Genomic DNA, 24,703 nt, shown 5'->3' with positions numbered 1-24,703 from the left:
GGTCACATATTACCAGCTCAGGTAACTAACCCTGTATGTCAGCAACATGTGTGAAGAGAGCATGTATTATTTGCATGCAATCATACATCTTATTTATTTGAAAATAAAAAAAATCTGCAGATGTTGGAAATCTGAAATTTAAAATTGACCTTAAGTTTAACCATTTTTTTTCCCTTCCTGAATCTACTTGACTTGTTGAGTATTTCCAGCAGTTTCTATTTTATATTAGCTAATTTAAATTTCTTAGTAGCCTCTATATGAGGAGAGGCATGTGCATGACCAGTGGAAACATATCATTGGTAATGGGCAGTGCCATCCAAAGTTATCTGTACAGTTGCAATTAGAAAGGATAACTAAATTAATATGACAAAATATAACATTTGAATAGCTCAGTACTGGAGCAGGAAAGATGGTGATCAAGGCCAACAGGGAAGTACTATACATGATTCAGTCAGGGAAAGATTACAATTTCAGTATAAAAACAGCATTCTATGAATATTCAAGATTTGTAATTAAAAGAAAATTTCAGAAGTATTCAGCAAGGCAGGCAGTCTCTGTAGAGAGAGTATCATGTGTAACTTGGTGACAGTCTTCATCATTTTCTGGTTTCCATAGAGTTTACTGCTGTTTGGCAGTTCATAGCCAAAAATCACAGCTGCATAGAGCAATTATTTTACTACCTTCCAAAGTCAATAAATAAAAAATTAGGTATAAATGCCAGTCAAAATAAAGTGATAAGTTTTCTGAAGTCTTTTGGTCTTTTTAAAACTTACTTAATTACGGAGAAGGTAGGTGTACACTCAGAATTACAGGGAGCAACAGCTCATCTCCAGGATTAGTCTAAGTATAGCATTTTTATCTGGCTTTAAAGGATCCCAAACCACATACTTACACAAAAATATACATTCTAAATATTTACCTCATAATTTAAGTAATTTACCCCTATCTACTCAGTTGTGAGTTGAGAGGTTCAAATACTTTACTTCACCCCTGATCTTCTTATGTTGAAGAATTTTGAAAAAGATGGAAAATGTCAGAAGCTTGTTTTAATTTTAACTTTTATCTCATGTAACAGCAGAACAATGGGTGGCACAGTTAGGTAATGGGCAAGAAGGGGATAGCCTGGGTACAAGTTCGAGTGCTAAACATTAATTGAAGGGTAACCTAGATGGCTAGTTGCCCAGCCATCAATTGCCTTAATTTACATTCCAAAGCCCTGGCAATGAAGGTCAACATTTCATTAGTCTTCCTAATTAATAGCTATTCTCACACTAGCTTTTTACTCCCAAATCCACCCACTTCCCACAAGCACCAGTGCCCCCAAATCCTTTGTACAGAAGCAGTCGGTAGCTTTGTTTGATTTAAATAGTAATAATTTGCTGCTATCACATAAGATTGTGTAATATATTGATATAATGTTCATTTGTGTAATACATTAATACAATGTTCATTTACTGAAGATCACTATTGGGAATTAATGACTATTCTCCAACAGACTTTTTATGCAAGTGCTGGCTATCTATGTTTATTCAGAAACACAGTTATATCACTGGGCTGATCTTAATTTACCCTGTCTTCTTTTCTTGGTAGTTGATCACTGATGAGAGATTTGGTGCGCCTCAGAAACCAAAAGGACATGTGTTTTGCCAACTGCCTGACAGATTTTCTTCCAACAGCTAGTTCTCTTTTAGTTGCCCCGTGTCTCTGACCGAATTCAATTGGATTGCCAAAATCTTCCTTAAAACGAGCTCTGCTGCCCAGGCAGCCTGGAATGGCCCTGCAAATAAATTCCAAGAGAGATTTCATTCTTTCTGCCAGTCAAATCATTAACAAAGCAAGGAATAATTTACACAGTCGATTTATTAGGGCCAACTGCTGCACTTTAGTGAGTGACTACCTTCATTAAAATAGTTTCTCAGAGACTGCAACCATTTTAAGAATGAAGAATTGTTGAGTTTGATTAAGTATTCTTTTTTGCCAGCGCTGGTGTCAATACATCCAGTACAAGAGGGTCTGAATGGCTCAGCTGTGGATACTCCTCTAAGAGCAATGTTTAAGATTTCTATAGACAACCTTTTGTGTAAAGGTATCTACCTTCAGTAAATAAAGGTAATTCAAATTTGTTTCCAACCCCAAAGAGAAACACAAGTTTTACCCATGAAATTCTTTGAACCTCTTTTTGGAAAAAGATTTTATTGAAAAACTATATTCAAGAAGTTAATTTTTATCTTAAATTGAACTGTGAAAGATTGGTTAGTCAACTGGGTGACAAATTAGTAAATGCTACGGCAATAACTGAGGCTATTAATGTTTAACATTTTTTATTCATTAACCATACTTTGATTCTTATCTTACAATATTGGCCAAGAAAACTAACTGATCTAAGTAGTAATGAAAAATTGCTTTTGCATAGGACTTTCACACATTGTTCCAATTTAATATGCTTCACAGTTTCTTTTCGGTCGGTTAATGAGGTAAGCATTCTGCAACAGCAACAAATCACAAGTAATGGGATCAGACAATGGATTATCTGGAGCTTCTGCTTAACTACAACATCAGTTCAATCAGGTAAATACAAAACTCATCGGGGTGACTGATAACTTCCTGGCCTAAGGTAGAAAGAGATAAGTTGTTAACTTCAAACTTTCTGCATAATCACTGAAAGAGTTGACCTGCATGTGGATGTAACGAGAGCTGTATAACTCATTTCCTACCTAGGCCGCGAACTTATCAGTCACCCCTGCTGTAGACACTTTCTGGAGGTCCAAGATCCACATGCTCCACGACCGCTGTACTAAGTATATAAATGTAGGTGGGGACTATGTTGAAAAATAAATGTGCTAGGTTTTCTAAAATTGACTCCTCCTACTTTAGGCTACGAACTTATCAATCACCCCTGGTATACTAAGACAAATGTTTGACTAATTGATGCTAAATAAGACCGGATGTACCTGTTCTGACTTGCGTACAAATCCAACTTAAAGAAAGACCTAGGAACAGATCTCGTTCGTAACCCGGGGACTGACTGTACTCCATACTTGTCTGAATGAGTGGCATGCAAACAACTCTCCAGAGGTTGATACCATCCAGAATCAATCTGCTTGATAGGCATTTATCAGCGACTCTAACACTTAGTCTCTACTATCAGTGCACAGTGACTGCAGTGAGCATCAGCCAGATAACACTTTGCATTACTTGTAGAGAGAACTCTGACAGCACCCCCAAATCAGTGACTTCTACAATGAAGAAGAGCAGTAGTTGCATGGGGACATCATCACCTGAATGTTCCCCTTCAACTGACATAGTAACTATATTAGTATAGTCATGGAAGCATAACGTCTCTCCTTTATTATGGCCTGGTCTAAACTTTCTGCACAAATACACACTGAGTGGCCTTCATGAGAGTGAATGCAGCAGTTCAAGAGGGCAACACCACCTTCTCTAGGGGGCAGCCACCATCACCATTTTCTCAAGGGCAATTAAGGAATGGCAATAAATTCTGGACTTGCTGTAAAACCCAAATCCGAGAAATGAACATTTTTAAAAAAAAGACAAGTAGCTAAAAGCTATAATTTTGGAAATGCCAGTTGAATTTTTTCATGTCTTTCTGTACATCTAGTGATCACTTTCTGCAGCCATTGAACCTTGCATCAACTGCCTCCCACTGAGCCTTGTTAACAATTGGAAGATGATGCACATGTTAAATGTTGTGACTAGTTTGGTTAACTGCTGTGTCAATGACCAACTAGGACCTACCTGGTCTACTTCTCACTTTGCAATCAAACATCAGAAATGCATCCTGAAATAATTTGCTAGTCTTAAAATAAACAGTATAAAAGTGCTTACCAGTCCATGACACACCATAACTCATCCATGTTGTTCTGTAAAATGGTTCCAGTTAACCCAATTCTAACCTTACACTTCAGGGCTTTCAGAGCCTGTGTGATCTGAGCTTTAGGATTCTTTATCTTGTGGGCTTCATCGACAAATACTGCAGACCATTCAATACTGTTCAAAAACAGAACATGAACTACACAAGTTAAAAAAATATTGCAATTCCTAGGAATATCTATTCCTGTATTCAGAACAGAATTACAGTTCAGTATATTCTAAAACAACAAAATTCTATAGATGTTCTTGATAACAAGACTCTTCAACAGTATCAGAACTGAATAAAAATTGAGATATTTTGTTTACTTATAATACCATTCAAATGGAGAATGTACTGTTATTGGAAAATATAAACTTTGTCAAACTGTCAGACAGAAACAAATGCATGCCAGTCTGAATATACTAGGGCACTCCCTATTGATTACAACTTTCTCAATAGGGCCTATCACTCACTCTTGTCCAGTTCTATATTTGTGATCTACTAATTTTTCAAAACATTTTCATTGTTACCAGCCCACACCACACTACTTTAAAATATATAAATATATTAAAAATGGCTTAAATTGAGCAATAACTTTTATATTTAAATTTTTAAAGTTTAAACTAGGATCAATTCCTCCACATTCTGAGGTATACAACATTAAAGCTCAGAAACAAATCAAGGACTTTGGAAGTAAATTGTATTCAAAAGAAAATAGTTTAGCAGCATGCAAAAATATCTGAAAGCCTCTCAGAGAGCACTGGTGAATTTCAAGTGGGTTAATTTGCAAGTTTAAAATCACAGGGAGGTCCCATGAAAGATATAGCAGTCATGAGCAGGTCCAAGTGACCACCTCAGAACAGCAAAAATTTAGGGTAAGGCACTAAACTAATCCTGAAACACAAAACAGCAAATTATTAAACTGGGAGCAAAATCAAAAGCTGGAGAGGGGGAACTGAAAAGGAACTGGGGTTTGAGGGAGATAGTTGGAAGTAACAAAACTAAAGAAATTGTAATTGGAAAGAAATTCTGGAAAGGCAAGTACCTTTAACTAGCTTTATTCTTTGAGTTCAATCTACATTGATAACCTAATTGTAACTCCATGGAATGACATGAGTTTAACAGACACAGGGAGGTGGCAGAGAAGACGAACACAACGCTGGAAGAACTCAGCAGGTCAGGCAGCATCCATGAGAAAAGAGTAGCCAACATTTCGGGCCGAGACCCTTCATCAGGAATGGGCGGGGGGGGGGGGGGGGGAAGAGAGGGCCGAAGCCGAGTAATAGAGATGGGGAGGGGGTAGGGCCTAGATGCGCCAGGTGGAAAACCAATCAGAGGAAAGATAAAGGGAGGAGGGGGAGGGGATAAGCATGAAAGAACTGTAGAGATAAAGAAGCAGAAAGTTGAAAGGGGAGAGAGGCAGAGAGGGACCTGGGATGCGGAAAGGGGGAGGGGGAGGGAATTACCGGAAATTGGAGAATTCAATATTCATACCACCAGGCTGGAGGCTACCCAGACGGTAGATGAGATGTTGCTCCTTCAACCTGAGTTTGGCCTCATCATGGCAGTAGAGGAGGCCATGTATGGACATATTTAGATGGGAATGAGAGACAGAGTTGAAGTGGGTGGCAACCGGGAGGTCCTGTCTATTGTGACGGACAGAGCGTAGGTGCTCGATGAAGCGGTCCCACAATCTGCGTCGGGTCTCGCCGATGTAAAGGAGGCCACACCGGGAGTATCAGATGAAATAGATGACTCCAGCAGACTCACCTGGAAGGATTGTCTGGGGCCTGGAATGGCGGTAACGGGGGCGGTGTGGGGACACGTGTAGCATTTGCGCTTACAGGGATAAGTGCCAGGTGGGAGTTCTGTGGGGGGGTGGGGGGGAACATGTGGACCAGGTAGTCGCGGAAGGAAGTATCCCTATGAAAAGCTGAGAGGGGTAGAGATGGAAAGATGTGCTTGGTGGTGGGGTCCTGTTGAAGGTGGTGGAAGTTGCGGAGGATAATATGCTGGATCCGGAGGCTGGTGGGGTGGTAGGTGAGGACAAGGGGAACCCTGTCCCTGTTATGGTGACGGGAGGATGGGTTAAGGGCTGAAGTGCGGGAAGTGGAGGAGATGCGGGTGAAAGCATCTTTGATGATGCCATAAGGGAAACCATGATCATAAAAGAAAGAGGACATTTGAGAAGTCCTGGAACAGAAAGCCTCTTGCAATGGTGGCATCTTGCAATTCCCTTCAATTTGGATAAAGCATAATTAACACAGTGGAATTGAAAAGGTGTCCAGATAATTCACACAATAGGTTACTTGTGCAGTCAGAATCTTTTATTTTCAGGGCAAATAAAGGTTGGAAAGATACACATGTGAGAAGGAAACAATAATGGAAATGCTCAGCAAATGAAGCATTATATCTAGATAAACAGTCAATGCTTCAAAACATGCATCTGGAGGACTGATTAAAAAGTCATCAATCTAAAACTAACGTATTTCTTCTCCTGATATTGCCAAATCTTATGAATTTTTCTGATTTTGGAGATTATTTGAAAAACACATTTTTTAACCTCTAAGAAAGATAAAGTTGAATGGTAGGGCCTTGCGGCAGAACAAAGGAAGCTAGGGATACAGATCCATTATTCTTCAAAGGAGGCATCGCAGGTACACAGGTAGATACGGTTGTAAAGAGAGCTTCTGGCACATTGGCCATCAGAAATCAGGGCAATGGGTTTTAGAGTTGAGATGTTATGTTGGAAGTTGTTCAAGACGTTGGTAAGGCTGGATTTGGAGTATAGTATGCAGTTCTGAGTCATGCACCTATAGGAAAGTTATTAATAAGCTTGAAAAGAGTGCAGAGGTAACAATTATACCAATGCCTAAGAACAATGACGTGAGCTACCTTAATGACTATCACCCAGTAGCACTCGTATCTACAGTGATAAAATGCTTTGAGAGGGTGGTCATGACTAGACTGAACTCCTGCCTGAGCAAGGACCTGGACCAACTGCAATTTGCCTATCATCACAACAGGTCAATGGCAGATGCAATCGCAATGGCCCTTCACATGGCTTTAGACCACCTGGACAACACAAACACCTATGTCAGGATGCTGTTCATCGACTATAGCTCAGCATTTAATACCATCATTCCCACAATCCTGATTGGTAAGTTACAGAACCTGGGGCTCTGTACCTCTCTGCAATTAGATTCTCAACTTTCTAACGGAAAGATCACAATCTGTGCAGATTGGTGATAACATCTCCTCCTCGCTGACGATCAACACTGGTGCACCTCAGGGGTGCCCACTGCTCTATTCTCTCTATACCCAGGCACAGCTCAAATGCCATCTATAAATCTGCAGATGATGCAACCATTGTTGGTAGAATCTCAGAAGGTGACAATAGGGTGTACAGGAGTAAGATATGCCATTTAGTGGAGTGGTGTCATAGCAACAAGCTGGCACTCAATGCAAGTAAGACGAAAGAGCTGACTGTGGACTTCAGGAAGGGTAAGACGAAGGAACACATGCCAGTCCTCAGAGGGATCAGAAGTGGAGAGAGTGAGCAATTTCAAGTTCCTAGGTGTCAAGATCTCTCAGGACCTAACCTGGTTCCAACATATCGATGCAGTTATAAAGAAGGCAAGACAGTAACTATACTTCATTTGGAGTTTGAAGAGGTTTGGTACATCAACAAATACACTCTAAAACTTCTACAGTTGTACTGTGGAGAGCATTCTGACAGGCTGCATCACCGTCTGGTATGGAGGGGCTACTGTATAGGACCGAAAGAAGCTGCAGAGGGTTATAAATTTAGTCAGCTCCATCTTGGGTACCAGCCTGCAAAATAGCCAGGACATCTTCAAGGAGTGGTGTCTCAAAAAGGCAGCTTCCATTATTAAGGACCTCCAGCATCAAGGCGAAAAGGCGTGCCCTTTTCTCACTGTTACCATCAGGCAGGAGATACAGAAGCCTGAAGGCACACACTCAGCGATTCAGGAACAGCTCCTTCCCCTCTGCCATCTGATTCCTAAATGGCCATTGAACCCTTGAACGCTACCTCACTTTTAAAATATATGTTATTTCTGTTTTTTGCATGATTTTTAGTCTTATTCAATATACTTAAATCTTGTTAATTATTTATTACTTTTTTCTTCTGTACTATGCATTGCATTGAACTGCTGCTGCTAAGTTAACAAATTTCATGACACATGCCAGTGATAATACACCTGATTCTGAAAGTTTACTGGAACTTGACACTTGAGTTTTAGGGAAAGGTTGAATCGGTTAGGATTTTACCCCCTGAACAAGTGAGGGGAGATCTTATACAGCTACACAAAATTATGAATAGTTTTATGTCGAGGGTATACTGAAGATAGGGAGCATGCATGTTTTTACACCTCAGGTTAGGTGACGCTAGAACTAGAATTAGAGGGAAAGATGAAAATATATAAAGGGAATGTGAAGGGAGGAATCTTCTTCACAGAGGATGGTGCGATGTGGAATAAGCTGCCAATGGAAGTGGTAGATGCTAGCTCAACTTTAACCTTTACGAGAAGTTTGGATAGGTCCATGGATGAGAAGGGTATGGAGGGCTATCGTCTGGTTGCAGGTAGACAGGACTAGGCAGAATCCCGAAGCTGGCACTGACTAGATGGGCCAAAGGGCCCTTTGTATTATATGACCCTATGAAGTTCAAAACTATTTGAACTTCCTTGAATATTTACTAAGAACACTCCAATTTGTTCCAAATAACCCATCACCTCGATGACTGCTATAACTTGTCTCCATGGTAACCCTAGTTCAACCTATCAAGAGATATTCCACTTGTCCTATCTTCCAATCTCTCAACCACCTTCCCTGTAACTTAGAATCAAGTTGTTTTCTCTTTCCCAGTTCTGACACATAGTCTTTAAACTTTAGTGTTTACTCTGTCCCTCTTACCAAAGATGATGCTCAGCCAGTTGTGTGCTGTCAGCATTTTCTGCTTTTACTTTAATTCATCTTGAGCTGAAAGTCTAAGTTCCAAGATCCACCTTTAGATTCCCAACATTCCCAGTGATACAAATTCTACCATTTCACTTGTGCATCATTTACCTCTGTTCACTTAACTGCAATTTGCACAGGTTATGAAAATAGTGTCCCAAGTCAAGCTTTTCAGCCGGGGGGGGGGGGGGGGGTACAGTTTCAATAAGAATGTTCAGAGTCAGAGGCAAGAAAACTGATAGGAAAAACTACTATAAGTGCATTTCACATCCGTTTCTTGTATACATGATTTTGCTGAGAAACAATAACAAACCGTGCAACTAATCCAAAGGGAAAAAATTTCAAACCTCTCCTTGTCTCTACCTCATTATGAAGACAGCTGATGCACAGCTTTTGTATTGGAATTCAAAAGATATTACCTTTATTGGGGATTTAATTCCATTGATCTAACCATAAAATATACAAAAGAACATTGAATCTTTGTGGATAAACCTCACATCTTCTTGAATTAGTGCTCCACAGAACTAATTAGAGAGCAAGCCTGGCAGCATCAGACAGGCTGAAGATATCTTACAATAAATGTGCTTATAAACTTAAGTAGTAAATGTTAGCAGTAACTCAAAGCAATCCAATGTTAAATGTATTGTAATATACAAGCTAAATACCTGTTGATATCATCTAAACATAGGCGGACTGTTTCATAAGTAGACAGGGCAATTTCACACTTGTTCCTTCGAATGCAGCTGAATGCGTGGTCTTTCTTGTTACCGTGCAAGATATACACTCTAAAATAACCCCAAGCGTCCAGTTCATTTTTCCAGTTATATAACACGGATAAAGGAGCAATTACCAGAAAAATCTTCAAGGGGAAAAGAAACAAGTTTTAGTCCCATTGCTAGGATAAATCATTTGGAAAGCCATAAGATGAATACCATTATGCTAATACAGAAGATTAAGTTACATCTTACATAGTTGTTATACATAACTCAGTAATCAGGCAGATTTTGTAGAAAAAGAAACTAATAATGTTTCCAGTTGAAGGCCGAAAACATTCTCCCTGTAGTTTCATACTAAACCGTTTTCTCTCCTCAGTTCTGACAAAGGAATGCCTTTGCTATGTTGGGATCAGAGTTGCTGTGAGGATACACCATTAAAAAAATCCATCAAGTGTATGTGTGTGGTGAACTACATATACCTGTCTGGACACGCACCCCCCCCCCCCCCCCCACTGACTGCTCCTGTGGCTCCTCCCACAGACCCCGGTATAAAGGCAATTGGAGATACAGCCCCGGCCTCAGTCTCCAGGATGTAGTGTGGTGGTCAGTTGCTGCTTGTTCTTTCTTCCAGCCAATAAAAGCCTATATCTTGCCTCACGTCTCCGAGAGTTATTGATGGTGCATCAATGTGTTAATGGAGACAGGTAAGGATGGGGAACATAATCCTTTGCCCATAAAATCTATGAAATGAAAGTGGTTAGAAAATGCTGACAAAAAAAAAGCAAAAATGTTAAATGCGATGATGTAGAATATACCCAGTAGGTCGGGCTGTGCTGCAGGAGAAAGAGAACTAGCATAATGCATAAACACTGTTCTTTCTCAGCACTTTATCTCAAAAAAAAGACTAAAGACCAATATCCATTAAAGCCCACATAATCTTGATTACTCTTTACCCCATGCTGCCTTCTGCAAGGACTCCATTCTATTCTCCCAATTTCTTCAACTCTATTGCATATACTCAGTATGAGATTTTCCACAGAGGTGCCTCCAAATAGGGTTTCCTTCTTCCTGAACCATGGCTTCCACTCCATAACCACACTTCAACTATTTTCTGCATCTCTCATCTCAGTACTTCATCTCCTGGACAGAACAAGGACAAAGTTCACCTTCTATCCCATTAGCCCAAAGCTCATTCTTCCCTATTTCCACCAAATATATCTTTCACGCCTCATCCCATCTCTCTATATGGAATTCCTTTCATGACTTTCTGGTACACCATTCCAGTTCAAACAACCCGTCCATTTGGACAGTACTTTCCCATGCGGCTGCTGGATGTGCTGTACATGTCCTTTCACCTTTCTTTCCTACCAGCCAGAGACCCTCCAGATGAAGCATCAGTTCACCTTCACTTCTTTTCAGTCTAGAGACTTCATCCAATGGTTTCTTCTGCAATGGAGAAATCAAACAGATTGGATGTCTGCTTTGCAGAGCCCTCACATTCAGTCCACGGGGGTGACCCTGAGCCTGCCAAGTTAATTCTCTATCTCACTCTGCCCCATTTGTGGCCTCCTGCACTGTTATAACAAAATCCAACACAAGAACAAGTAGCAGCACTTCATCTTCCATCTGAGCGCAGGGTCACAGGTCAGGTCAAGCATCTATGTGATTGTGTGGATAATCAGAGGCTTTTTCCCAGGGCTGAAGTGGCTAACATGAGAGTCCACAGTTTTAAGGTGCTTGGAAGTAAGTACAGAGAAGTCAGGGGCAAGTTATTTTTTTTACACAGAGAGTGGCAAGTGCATGGATATAATAGAGTCTTTTAAGAGACTCCTAGATAGGTACATGGAGATTAGAAAAATAGAGGGCTACGGATAACCCTAGGTAATTTCTAAGTACGTACATGTTCAGCACAGCATTGTGGGCTGAAGGGCCTATTGTGCTGTAGGTTTTCTATGTTTCTACGTTGGTTCTTTTTCTCCCTTTCCATTTTCACCTCCTGACTTGCTGCACCTATCCAACAGAATTTCACAACTTATACGTAGATTCTTTTGTCTGTGAACTCACATTCCAATTGCTTTTATAAAGGTTCAAGTCCTGCTTTCCTAACTATGCTTATTAACCTATTGACTACATAATCTTGTTTGCAGCTCATCTCCAGCTTATCAGAAAAATTCTCCTTGTCCTATTCATCTGTCCCTCATCCTCCTTTCAAGTTAGTTATGATAAAGGGTTTCAACCTTATATATTAACTATTTCTTTTTCCACAGTTACTGCCTGACCTTCTGTTCATTTCCAGCATTTTCTGTTTCATTTTAGATTTCAAATAGAATTTCAAACCCAAGGTATTTGACTGAATCACCAAGTTCAGGTACAGGGGATCAAGGAATAACATACACTAACAAAGTGCTAGAGACTGATCTCAGCTGAAACATCAACCGTTTATCCCTTTCCACAGACACTACCTGAGTTCCTCTAGCACTGTGTGTGTGTTGTGCTGGATTCCCAGCATCTGCAGAACCTCATGTTTATAATGTACACAGACGCTTTGGAGGGCATCTGGCAAGATTCTGTGTAAGTGGAGTACGTACTCTACAGCATAATGCAATTAGATGAAACATAAAATAATGTTGATTAGAGCATACAAAAAGTTGTGTCTTGTGGTAGAACTACTAGGCTAAGGAGTTCTCTCTTATATTTCAGGTACCAGTTTATATAAAGTGTCCTCTGTTTGGCAAAATTGTGATGCAATGAGTGGGAAAAATATGGAGCAAAAATGTAGGTAAACTACAGAAGATTAAAGAAACTGTATGGCAGTTATAATGGAGGTTTTAATTACCCCAGTGTAACCTGGAACAGTTATAGCACAGCAAGAGTGATGAATTTCTGAAATTCATCTGGGATAATCTAGACAATGGTATTCTGCAAAGGTGGGAGAAAAGCACCAAGTTTTGACAGGAGAATATTAAAGCGATATTACATCACAAGATGAAGATTGACCACAGAAAAGGAGAAGAAAATGGGATTACAATGCATGAATGGCCCTGATTAGTGTGCACTTGGTAGGTTAAATGGCCTGTTTCTACAATGTATGATTTGATGACTCTGTACGTAGGTATGAACATGATTTTCATTGGAGGTTTTGCTGATAAAAAAAACAAGAGTTTGTGTGGTCAACTAAGTGATCACTTCAGGCAACAAAGCATAATACAGTACATTTGGAAGTAATAATAATAAATGATAGCATTCAGGAGAAAAGAACAAAAGAGTATAGAATGTCAGATATATACATTATTAGAAGTTACTCCACAGGTTCAAGACTAAAATTGTAATCCTGGCATGACAGGAGCAGTGATATAGAATAATAAAATAATCATAAATAATAAAACCTTCCATTAGGTGGAATTTGGAAGATTGTATTTTAATTATCAATAATTTACCTAGAGAAGTCAAATTAGATTTATCATATATGGCTCAAATGTAGCTATACATTGAGGCAAATTTTGCCAAACATTAACAAGGAATTAGCATGCATAATATTATCCTCTAAATATATGGAGAGCATATAAATCTGATTTGACAGTGCCATTTTTTTGTGTGAAGCTCCAGTTAACTGTTCTTTCAACTTTCTACAGTCAACCATGCATTCAGCAAAGAAAGGGACAACCCCTCCTTCATATTTCTGCCAATCAACACTACTTAATGGTATCAATAAACATTGATTGATTTCTCCCAGCAATATCTAAAATGCTATAAGCTTTTTGTGCCATCAGTAAGTATTTCAAGTTGTTTCAGACAAGGAGAAGATGATGAAGTTTCAAAAATGAGAGGGGAGTTGATTGAAACACAGAAAAAACTGAAGGACCTTATTTTGCTTTTGTACAATTATTAGTTGTTCTCCACATTATTTCACCTCAGTTCTAGACTAATTAAAGCACAAATGTCAACGCTTTTTCTCAGAGTTTCAGAGCAATTGCTTCTTTACACTATGAGCAGATTTTGGCTTCTTGCTAAATCTGTTTCTTCATATTCTCCTCTCTGTTTTGCTCTGCGTACCCTCTGCTCATTTTCTGGTCTTACCAGATTCCAAAGGAAACATCTACTCACCCCCATGCGTGTAGCCATGGCTATTGAAGAAGTCTTAAACTCGGGACAATGCCCTGCAACACCTACCACGCTACTCTTCTAGACTTGAGAAACTTTCAAGAATGGAAAGCAATTAGCAGTTGTATAAAAGCAAAGTAATACAGGTGTTGGAAATCCTGAAAGGGAAAAAACAGAAAATCCTGAAGATATTCAGCAGGTCAGGCAGCTTCCGTGGAAAAAGAAGCAGAGTTAACATTTCAAAATAATTTTTCATTATCTCTGACCTGATGGATACCTTCAGCTTCTTTTTTTGCTCTCATTTGTTCAATGATTATCACAAGTACAACTCGCTCAGTAATTAATATAGGCACTGTTGCTAAGTAGCACCTTTGGTCGGGCTTCCTTCTGCTACTGAATGAGTATGTGATTGTGCAAGGTTAAAAGAGGACACATAATTTCCAAATATCTGTGTGGTACCAAGTTAGCTTTGGACAGTGACTGAAATCATGACCTGCTGACTTTGAGTATGCTCTGACAGCTACAGTAATAAAGCAACAGCAGCTTTGTACACCACAAATGCACACTCATATTGGTCAATATTTTGGAAATGATTCGGTTGCATGAAAATAACAAAGCCAAATATTATACTTCTGGCAGAAGCAGGTTCTGTAATAACTATTAAAAGCAGATAAATGTTTAATGCAGGAAATGTTTATGGCTTTCAGAAACAGATTAGGAAATGGAATTAATTAGCTCTTCAGAGAGCTGGTTCAGATTTGTTAAGGTGAACTGCTCACACGATCAAGATTAATCACAATTCTCTAGTAAGATTAGTGACATGTATCCTAAACTTCAACCTCCACTTTTAGAAGAGGATCCATGGCTAAAAGTAGAAAATTTAAAGCTCCCTGCATCTTTTATTCTTCAAACTACTTAGTATTTTTGAAGAAAGGAAATCACAGTTGATTTGAAACAAAATTCATGAATTGATTTAGTATTATTGGGGTCACAAATTACTGCTGCAGACATAATAATTGAAGGCAGATGCATAAGGCATGATAAAGATGAAAATCCAATTTCAACTGTTTTGAAAGATGTTTAAACAATATAAAGGAAACAGTGCATCAAAGACTTTGATAGAAAATGTTTGAAACATCATCATTAATGGTAACAACTTTTAAGGTTTAATGAAAAACTTTCCCGTTATAAAACAGCAATATCCCATGTGGACAAATGAATGGAGGGAAGGATTACTCCCGCTGCCATATGCCAGTTAGGGCAGGAACAGAATGATAATACAGATGAATGAGTGACTGAGGAACTAGAGCAGGGTGCAGGGACCCCTTGGATTATTGAAATGTCTTCTGGGGCAGGAGAGACCTGAACAAGAGAGACGGTTTGCACCTTAAGAAGGGCTATTTGGGAAGATTTAAACTAATTTGGCAGGGGGCTGGGAACAAGAGCTTCAGGTCAGAAAGTGGAGGAATAAAGAAGGTTGTACAAAAGATGTCAGGGCTAACAAAAACAGGAAAGAGCAACATAATACATATGACGGGATGGTTAGTTTGACGTGTGCATATTTTAATGGTAAGAATATTATAGGTAAGGGTGATGAACAGAGCATGGGTCAATACATGGAATTATGATGTTGTGGTCACTACAAAGACTCGGTTGAGAGAAGGACAGAAATAGATGCTTAAAGTCCCAAGGTTTCAGTGTTTTAGAAAAGTTAGAGGGGTAAAGGGGGTGGGGGGGGCAGAATTACACAACTAACCAGAGACAATATCACAGCTGTACTTAGAGGGGACATAATGGAGGGCTTGTCCACCAAGTCGGTATGGGAAGAACTCAAAAATAGAAAGAGTGCAATTACTCCGATGGGATTGTACTGCAGATCTCCTAACAGTAACCAGAACTGAGGAACAGATATGCAGGCAAAGGAAAGGTGTAAAAAAAAGGGCTGTTGATGGGGGGGGGGGGGGGGAATTTTAATTTCCCAAATATAAACTGTGACCTTCTTAGTGCAAGAGGTTTAGATGGGGCAGAATTTGTTAATTGCATCCAGGAGGGTTTCTTAATTAAATATGTAGATAGTCCAACAAGAAGAGTGGCCATACTGGACCTGGCATTGGGTAATAAGCCTGGCTAGGTGACCAACCTTTCAGTAGATGAGCAGTTAGGGAACAGTGACCACAACTCAAGTTTTAAGGTAGCTATCGACAAGGATAAATATGGACCTTGCAGGAAAGTATTACTTTGGAACAGGACAAATTACGAGAGCATTAGGCAGGAACTTGGAAGAGTTAATTGGGAACGGCTCTTTTTGGGCAAGTCCACATCCAATATGTAGAGGGTGTTTAAAAACTAACTGCATAGAGTTCAGGACAGATATGTTTCAGAGAAAAGGAAGGACAAGGATTGCAAGGTGAGAGAACCTTGGATATCAAGAGGTGATGAATATAATTAAGAAGAAAAAGGAAAAGTATTCAAAGCTTCTGAAGCAAGAATCAAACAGACCCCATAAGGATTATAAAGCAGCCAGAAAAGAATTCAAGCAGGGAATTAGCAAAGCCAGGAAGGGCCATGAAAAATCTTTTGCAAGTAAGACTAAAGAGAATCTCAAGACATTCTCTACATACATCCAGAGCAAGAGGATATCTGGGGAGAGGGTAGGACCACTCAAGGATAGAGGCAAACATTTGCTAGGATGCAGAGGATGTGGGCGAGTTCCTTAATGAGTACTTTACATCAGTACTTACTAAGAAGGACGAGGAGGATAGGATGATCAGTGCCGAGAATATTAATATACAAGGGCATTTTGAAGTAAAAGAGGAGATAGTGTTAGGTCTCTTAGAGCAATAAGGTGTATAAGTCCCAAGGGCCTGATAGGATATACTTCAGGTTATTGAGGGAGGCAAGAGAAGAAATTGCTGGGGCCATGACCAATATCTTTGTATCCTCACTAGCCACAGGCAAGGTCCCGGGGGACTGGCGAATAGCTAGTTGTGCCATTATATAAGGGAACCAGGGATAATCTTGAAAACTTTAGACCTGTGAGTCTCACATCAGTAGAAGGGAGGTTACTGTTGAGAATTCTGAGGGATAGGACTTAAGAGTATTTGGAAAGCCATGGCTTAATTAGGGAGAGCCAGCATGCCCTTGTGTGGGTCAAGTTGTGTCTTACTAACTTAATTTTGTTTTTTAATGAGGTGACGAGGGTGACTGATGAAGGTAGAGCTGTGGATGTTGTTTACATGGATTTTAGTAAAATGTTTCACAAGGGCACTCATGGGAGACTCATCCAGAAGATTAAGACACATGGAATCCATGGTGAATTGCCTGTTTGGATTCAGAACTGGTTTTCCCATAGAAGATAGAGGCAGCGGTCAAAGGGACTTAGTCTAGCTCATGGGTCGGCAACCCGCGGCTCCGGAGCCGCATGCAACTCTTTCATCTCTGTGCTGCGGCTCCCCGTAGTTTGTTAGTTTTTGAAATGTAATTCGAAATTTGAAGATTATGGTGATCTTGTACAATCTAAAAATGTTGTGGCGACCCATTTCCTGGCACATCTGAACCGGCTCACAATTAGCCACCGTTCCGGCAAAGGAAGATAGCCTACGGGGGTTTGTGAGTACGTGTCTTTTGGAGCATCCGCGCCCACGGGGACGGGTTGAGGGAGGCTTTAAAGCAAGGCTGTTTAGTTCGAATAAAGTTAACTGCAGTGTTTTTATTTTAGCGCTGCATGTAGCACACCACTACAAAGTGTTTTTTATCGCTATTAATATACATCACCATTGCCAATGCCTGACACCCGCCAGTGCGCGCTTTCTTTTAATTCTTCGATCCAAGGTAGGCTAACTATGGAGTAACCTTCAACCCAACGTCTTTTTTTCGGAGTTCAAAATGTTTTTGTTGCATGCAGAAATGTAATTTCGTTTTCTCTGCAGGAGTTCATCAATTTCATAAATGCAACACATTATAGTTTGTTTATACATAGCATAAAGGCAAAAAAAACCAAATGTCAAACGGGTTTTGTGGCTCCCAGTGTATTCTTTTCTGTGGGAAATGGGTCCATATTGGCTCTTTCAGTGGTAAACATTGCCAACCCCTGGTCTAGCTGGAGGTCTGTGATTAGTGGTGTTCCACAGGGATCTCTCATGTATGTGATATATATAAATAACCTGGATGGAAATGTAAATGGGTGGGTAGTGAGTTTGCAAATGATACAAAGGTTGGTGACGTTGTAGACAGCACGGAAGATATAGATCAGTTGCAGATATGGGCAGAGAAATGGCAGAGTTTAACATGGTCAGATGTGAAGTGTTGCACTTTGGTAGGTCAAATGTAAAGAGTACACTGTTAAGAGCAAGACCCTCAACAGTGTTGATGAGCTGAGGGATCTTAGAGTCCAAGTTCATATCTCCTTGAAGGCAGCTACACAGGTTGATAGGGTGGTTAAGAAGGCATATGGCATGCTTGCCTTTATTAGTCAAGGCATCACATTCAAAAGTCGGGAAGTTACGTTGCAGCATTTTTTTTAATATAGAGTGTGAAGGAGTGGTGGGCACCTGAAATGCACTGCCTGAGGTGATGGTAGAGACACCTAAAAGATGTTTAGACAGGCACATGAATGTGAGGGAAATGGAAGGATATGAACATCGTGTAGGCGGAGGGGAATGGTTTAGTTGGCCATTTGATTACAAATTTAATTGGTATGGCACAACACTGTGTGCCACAGGGACTGTTACTATGCTGTACTGTTCTATAGCAATCACTGACCTCTCAAACCTGCCCTCTGATTCAATAAACTTGCTGCTGATTACTGTAGCATCAACTCTACACTCATGTCTACTCATCATAACCATTCACTTTCTTGCCCATCAAGAATCTATTGACGTCTACCACAAATATTCACACTCTGCTTTCACCACTTTTTGTGGTAGAGAGATCCAAAGACTCTCAGCCACAGGCAGTGACCCCTCGCTCTAGATTCATCCCCACTATACGTGTTTAGCCTTTGTGGATCAAGCACTAGGATATCCACAGCTCTGCAATGTCATACCATTGAAAGTACTGTATATTCTTATTTTTCCTGCCAAAATGGAAAGCGACACATTCTCCATCATTATACTTCATACGCAAGGCCTTTGCCTACTCTCAACCTTCCTAGCCTCCATATGTCTTCTTAATAATTTACTTTCCTACACATCTGTGTTGCTTGCTAATTTTGCTGACGTACCGCATCTTAAATCACTTTATTGAAATCAATCATACAAATTATAAGAGTTGAGATGCCGTACCAATCACTGGCATTCCACTTGTTAAATCTCGGCAACATAAAAATGTTCCATTTATTTGTTTCCTGCAAGCCTGTCAAAATTCTATCCATGCCAATGTTTTCTGCTAGACCATGAACTTTCATTTTCGACTGTGACTTCTTGGAAAGTGAGATCGGCCACAAGAAATAGATTATAATGGATTACTTTGTCATTGAGAGCCTTAGATTCCTTCCTCATAGTCTTCAGTACAAACTCGGGCATGTTATTTTCAATATCCTCTCGGGTTCCTGTTTTATGAAGTACAGCTGCTAGAAAGGAAATAACCTATGAGAAGAAAACATTATTACAATAAGAATTTGAACATTTTTTCCCCATTTTAAATAAAGAACTATCTCTGTAGAACTCATTAAACAGGTCAAATAAACTTGAAAGAGTAAATGCGTTTTCATGTAAGGTAAACATTGGTAATATATTAATACCAGTGACAACTACATCCATTCAATTCATTACTTAAGTAGTTCAGATAAAAATGTCAGAAGAGTAAATCTTTCTCAGATTTTTTTAAATAGTTAACTGGATCAGTGTGAAGAGAGTAAAGAGTACATCACCGATTCAAAAGTCAGCTGACTAGATTTGAAATCAATTTTCAGTTGTCAATTTTATAATATAAACTGAAAGAAATAGGGATATTAAATTCTTCTACTCTATCCTGCATTAATTCCCTTTCTTCCTTTGTACAGGAATCACTTCCTTCTTCATCCACCAAAATCTGATAACCCCAAAATAAAGGTATTTCTGGAGAGGCCGATAACTTCAAGTCCATATCAAATGATTTCTTGCTGAGTGATTTCAACTGTCATTAAATCTTCTGGACATTTTACATGATTTCACCTCATTTCTGTCCATTTAATCTACAATCGCTGCCCTCCCTGTATTAGGGAGACTCACCTACTGCAGGGAGATGCAGAACTGCTGTGTATTATGTTTCACAGAGACCTGGCTCTCCCCTGCCACCACCTGACTGTGCCATCTGACCAGAGGGATTTTTGATCCATCAGATGGACCGCAAGGTGTCTTCGGACAAGACGAAGGGAGGTGGTGTCTGCCTACTGATCAACACTGCGTGATACTCAGACACAGTGGCACTGACAAGCTCCTGCAGTCCGGACTTGGAACATCTGTCGGTGAAGTGTCGTCCCTTTTATCTGCCATGGGAATTCACCTTGGTCATACTGACAGCGGTCTACATTCACCCCCAGACAGACGTGGAGTGTGCTGTGAATACATTGTATGCCAACATCGGTGAACTTGAGACAGGTATCCGGAGGCTTTGCTCATTACAGCTGGGGACTTTAACCAGGCCAACCTCAGAAAAGCGCTGTCTAAGTTAAACCAACATGTCTCATGCTCCACTAGAGGCCCAAATATACTTGACCACTGCTACACAGCAGTCAAGGATGCCTACCGCTCCGTCCAACAACCTCACTTTGGAAAATCGGACCATCAGGCTGTACTCCTCCTCCCGGCTTACAAACAGAAACTGAAGCGGGAGGTCACGGTGTCAAAAGTGGTGTCGCGTTGCACAGAGGAAACGGATGAGATCCTCCGTGACTGCTTTGAATCGGTGGACTGGTTAGTATTCAAGGACTCAGCAGCTAATCTTGATGAGTATGCCTCAGCTATCACGGACTTTATCTGGAAGTGCACAGAGGACTGTGTATATCGCAAGATGATCCGGGTATTCCCTAACCGGAAACCTTGGATGAATTATGAGGTCCAGTCCCCTTTGAAGGCAAGAGCTGCGGTTTTAGGTCCGGGGATACCAGTCACTACAGGGAATCCAGGCGTGAACTCCGGAAAGCCATCAAGGGTGCCGAGAGGCGATATCGAGCCAAGTTGGAAGCCCAGGCTAACCAGAGGGATGCCAGTAGACTATGGCAGGGTCTAAATGAGATCACTGGGCGCTAAGAAAAGGCTGGGAATATCAATAACTGTAGCACTTCTCTTCCTGATGAACTTAACGTATTCCTGCCCCCTCTGGATGAACCGGACCTGGTGGCATCGAGACTCATCATCACCGAGGAAGACGTTAGAAGGGCCTTCCTGAAGATAAATCCAAGGAAGGCCACGGGCCCAGATGGCGTCCCGGGAAGGGTTCTCCGGGCCTGTGCAAGTGAGCTAGCTGGAGTGTTTGCTTACATCTTCAACTGCTCCCTGCTTCAGTCTAAGATCCCCTCATGTTTTAAGAAGGCAACATAATCCCGTTGTCGAAGAAAAGCAAGACGGCATGCTTGAATGACTATCGACCTGTGGCTCTAACATCAATTGCTATGAAGTGCTTTGAGTGATTGGTCATGGCACACATCAACCATAACCTACCGGCCAACCTCGACACTTTGCAATTCGCCTACCGGAGCAACAGGTCAATGGCAGATGCCATCTCTCTGGCACTACATTCCTCCTTAGAACACCTGGAGAATAAAGACACATACTGTAAGGCTCCTTTTCATTGACTACACCTCTGCCTTTAATACCATCATTCCAAATAAACTGATTCCTAAGCTCCGGAACCTGGGTCTTAGCACTCAGATCTGCAGCTGGATCTTCAACTTCCTCACAGACAGGACCCAGGCTGTAAAAATAGGGGACAAGCTCTCCTCTACAATCACTCTGAGCACCGGTGCCCCACAAGGCTGTGTACTCAGCCCCCTGGTGTACTCACTGTGCACCCATGATTGTGTAGCCAAGTTTCCATCGAACTCAATATATAAGTTTGCTGATGACACCACAATTGTAGGCCGCATCTTGGGTAACAATGAGTCTGAGTACAGAGAGGAAATTAAGAACCTGTTGGCATGGTGCAAAGACACTAACCTATCCCTCAACGTCAGCAAGACGAAGGAATTGGTTGTTGACTTCAGGAGTAGCGGACTGCACAACCCCATCTACATTGGTGGTGCGCAGGTGGAACAGTTCAAAAGCTTTAAGTTCCTCGAGGTGAATATTACAAATAACCTGACTTGGTCTAACTAAGCAGAGTCCACTGCCAAGAAGGCCCACCAGCACCTTTACTTGCTGAGAAAGCTGAAGAAATTTGGCCTGTCCCCTAAAACCCTCACTAATTTTTATAGGTGCACCATAGAAAGCATTCTTCCAGGGTGCATCAAGACCTGGTATGGAAGTTGTCCTGTCCAAGACCAGAAGAAGCTGCAGGAGATCATGAACATAGCCCAGCACATCACACAAACCAATCTTCCATCTCTGTACTCACTTTACACTACACGCTGTCGGAGCAGTGCTGCCAGGATGATCAAGGACAAGACCCACCCAGCCAACACACTTTTTGTCCCACTTCCCTCCGGGAGAAGGGTCAGGAGCATGAAGATTTGTATGGCCAGATTTGGGAACAGCTTCTTTCCAACTGTGATAAGACTGCTGAGCATATCCTGACCTGGATCTGGACCGTACCTTCCAAATATCTGGACCTGACTTGCACTACCTTACTTTTCTATTTTCTAATTATGATTTATAATTTAAATTTTTATTATATTTACTTCGATTTGTACTTAAGGGAGCACGAAGTGCAGAAACAAATATCACTGTGATTATATGCTCTAGTATCAATTGTTTGGTGACAATAAAGTAAAGTAAGTATTTATAGGGACAATAATCGTCCTGGTCTGGGCATCAGATGCAACTCATTGACAGGACTCCCACTGCGAAGTTGTAAATTTGTGGGTTCAAGCTAGAGTCTGGAAACTTGAGCACAAAAATCCAAACTGGCTCCCTGGTGCAGGGACAATGCAATTAGTCTTCCAGGCGAGACATGAAAACAATACTCCACCAGCTTTCTTGAGTAAGCATTAAATTCCCTATTGCTCTATTTTGCAGGAAATCAGAGGAGCTATCTCCGGTGCTTGGTCAAAACTTCTCTCTCACTCAACGCTGTGGAAACAAATTTCATGGTTAAGAACAGATTTATTTGTTGGAGCTTCCTACATGTCAACTAGTAGTCACATTAGCAAATTAACTGATCGAAAACAGTAATAGCTCTGAAAGGAAAATGTTCACCTCACTGCTGCCTTAAATGTATGGCCACCCATTAATTTTAAATGTCCCCTAGCTGTAGACTCTGCTTCAAGGGAAAATATCTTCTACCCATCCATCCTCTCAAGAGTGTTCAGAATCTTTTATATTTTAATTGTTCCTTCTCTTTCTTTTAAATTCTAGTTGATACAAGACTAGCCTGAGTAACCCAACATCTGAAGTCAACCTGTTCATTCTAGAAATTAGACCATTAAACTTTCTCTGAAATATCTCCAATCATCATTTTTTCAATATGGAGATCAAATATTACAATACTGTATATGTGGACTCAACTACTCTGTATGCAACACAAATTCCCTATTCTTGTATTCAATTTACCCAGCAATACTGAAAGAACTGTTAATTTTTCCAATTTATTTTCTGGGTACCAGCACACCAGCCTTTTGTGAATCATATACTTCAGTACCCAAATGCCTCTGCACCTTAAGAGTTCTGCATTCATTCACCATTTAGATTAATGCCTTTCATTTGTCTAAAATAGACAATTTAACATATTTCCCCACTGTTCACTGGTAGATTTACCTTCAGATACCCTCTCTTAGATTGGATTTTATATTAAAATCAGCCTTCCCACAGTTTTGGTCCTTGGTTTTCAATCTATCTTTGTACTTCTCCATAACAACCAAAAAGCTCAAAGTTGCCCTCTAAAATGCCCTCTCCAGTGACAGTCCCTCCATTTGTCCTGCTATATTAGATCCAGTATCAACTCTTGTCAAATAGTGTCTGTCCATTCTCTTCACCACCGAGCATCCTACCACTACTATCCTTGGGCTATGGCTCCTTCCCATTATGTAGTAACTTATCCCTAAAATCTGTTTCTCTTCAAAGTCTTATTTATAATGAGCTCTGTGCTATCCTCTCATATCAATACCTTTAATGATTCTTTCCAATGTTACTTTGACAATGTTTACAGCAATCATTGTATCCCATCCCATCTCAAGATCTCTCTCTGTCATATGCCTCCATTAATAATATCATTCATCAACATCATGAAATTATTCTAAGGGAACATCCAGTGAAGTTGCTGCCATGTAGATAATACTAGTGGATGCAGCATCTTGGGAAATAAGTTCCACCTTATTGCAAGGCACACTTAAATAAGTTACCAGCACTCACCTGACTTCATTCACAGGCATGTGGGAGAAATCACTGCTGTATGTAGAAATATATTCTAACAAAACACAGCACATTCAGGAAACTGGGAAGCAGAAAATCTAATCTGATTGGAAGATATCTTGGAAACCTTGCAAAATCACTGACCAAATATCTATTTTCTTACTCAGACGGAGTAACTGTACCAACTGGGAACATCAGAAGGGGAAAATGCTAACAGAAGTTACTATCAACTTTGGAATTTCAACCGACTGTCCGACGCTGTGGGCTGTTTGCTATGTACAAATTATTAACAATCTAATTACATATGTCTTATATCATTGCCAATCAATCCTTAATGCTACTCCCCCTTTTAAAAGCCTGCATAGCAATTAAAATATAATGCAGTCTTCTTTCAGTGCAGAACAAATTTCTTTCCCACAACACAGTCCACATTTGATGCAGAAGTTCTTTACCAATTTTGCAGTAAATAATAACCTACTGTGTGCTCATCAGAGCCAACACTGTAGCTCAGACTCTTATATTATAAAGCTGACACAACTTAGTCAAATTAT

At 40.4% G+C, this 24,703-nt stretch overlaps 1 protein-coding gene and 1 long non-coding RNA gene across 5 annotated transcripts in view; one reads left to right on the top strand and one right to left on the bottom strand.

Annotated features, from left to right (window-relative positions):
• ercc6l2 (excision repair cross-complementation group 6-like 2) overlaps positions 1-24,703 on the bottom strand; it is a 94,729-nt gene that overhangs the window by 63,601 nt on the left and 6,425 nt on the right. For all 4 annotated transcript variants that reach the window (XM_059969871.1, XM_059969873.1, XM_059969872.1 and 1 more), the window contains 4 exons: positions 19,134-19,253; positions 9,517-9,710; positions 3,847-4,008; positions 1,570-1,777 (listed from right to left, as the gene is read on the bottom strand). In XM_059969871.1, coding sequence (XP_059825854.1) covers positions 1,570-1,777; positions 3,847-4,008; positions 9,517-9,710; positions 19,134-19,253 — 684 coding nt within the window. The remainder of the gene's footprint in view (positions 1-1,569; positions 1,778-3,846; positions 4,009-9,516; positions 9,711-19,133; positions 19,254-24,703) is intronic.
• LOC132394114 (uncharacterized) lies at positions 2,271-24,699 on the top strand. Its single transcript, XR_009512183.1, has 3 exons — positions 2,271-2,568; positions 6,898-7,031; positions 24,320-24,699. It is a non-coding gene; the product is annotated as an uncharacterized LOC132394114 (long non-coding RNA).

This window comes from Hypanus sabinus, chromosome 5, assembly GCF_030144855.1.
Source record: "Hypanus sabinus isolate sHypSab1 chromosome 5, sHypSab1.hap1, whole genome shotgun sequence".
In the NCBI taxonomy this organism is placed as follows: Eukaryota; Metazoa; Chordata; class Chondrichthyes; order Myliobatiformes; family Dasyatidae; genus Hypanus; species Hypanus sabinus.
This window is presented reverse-complemented; position numbering and strand designations above follow the sequence as displayed.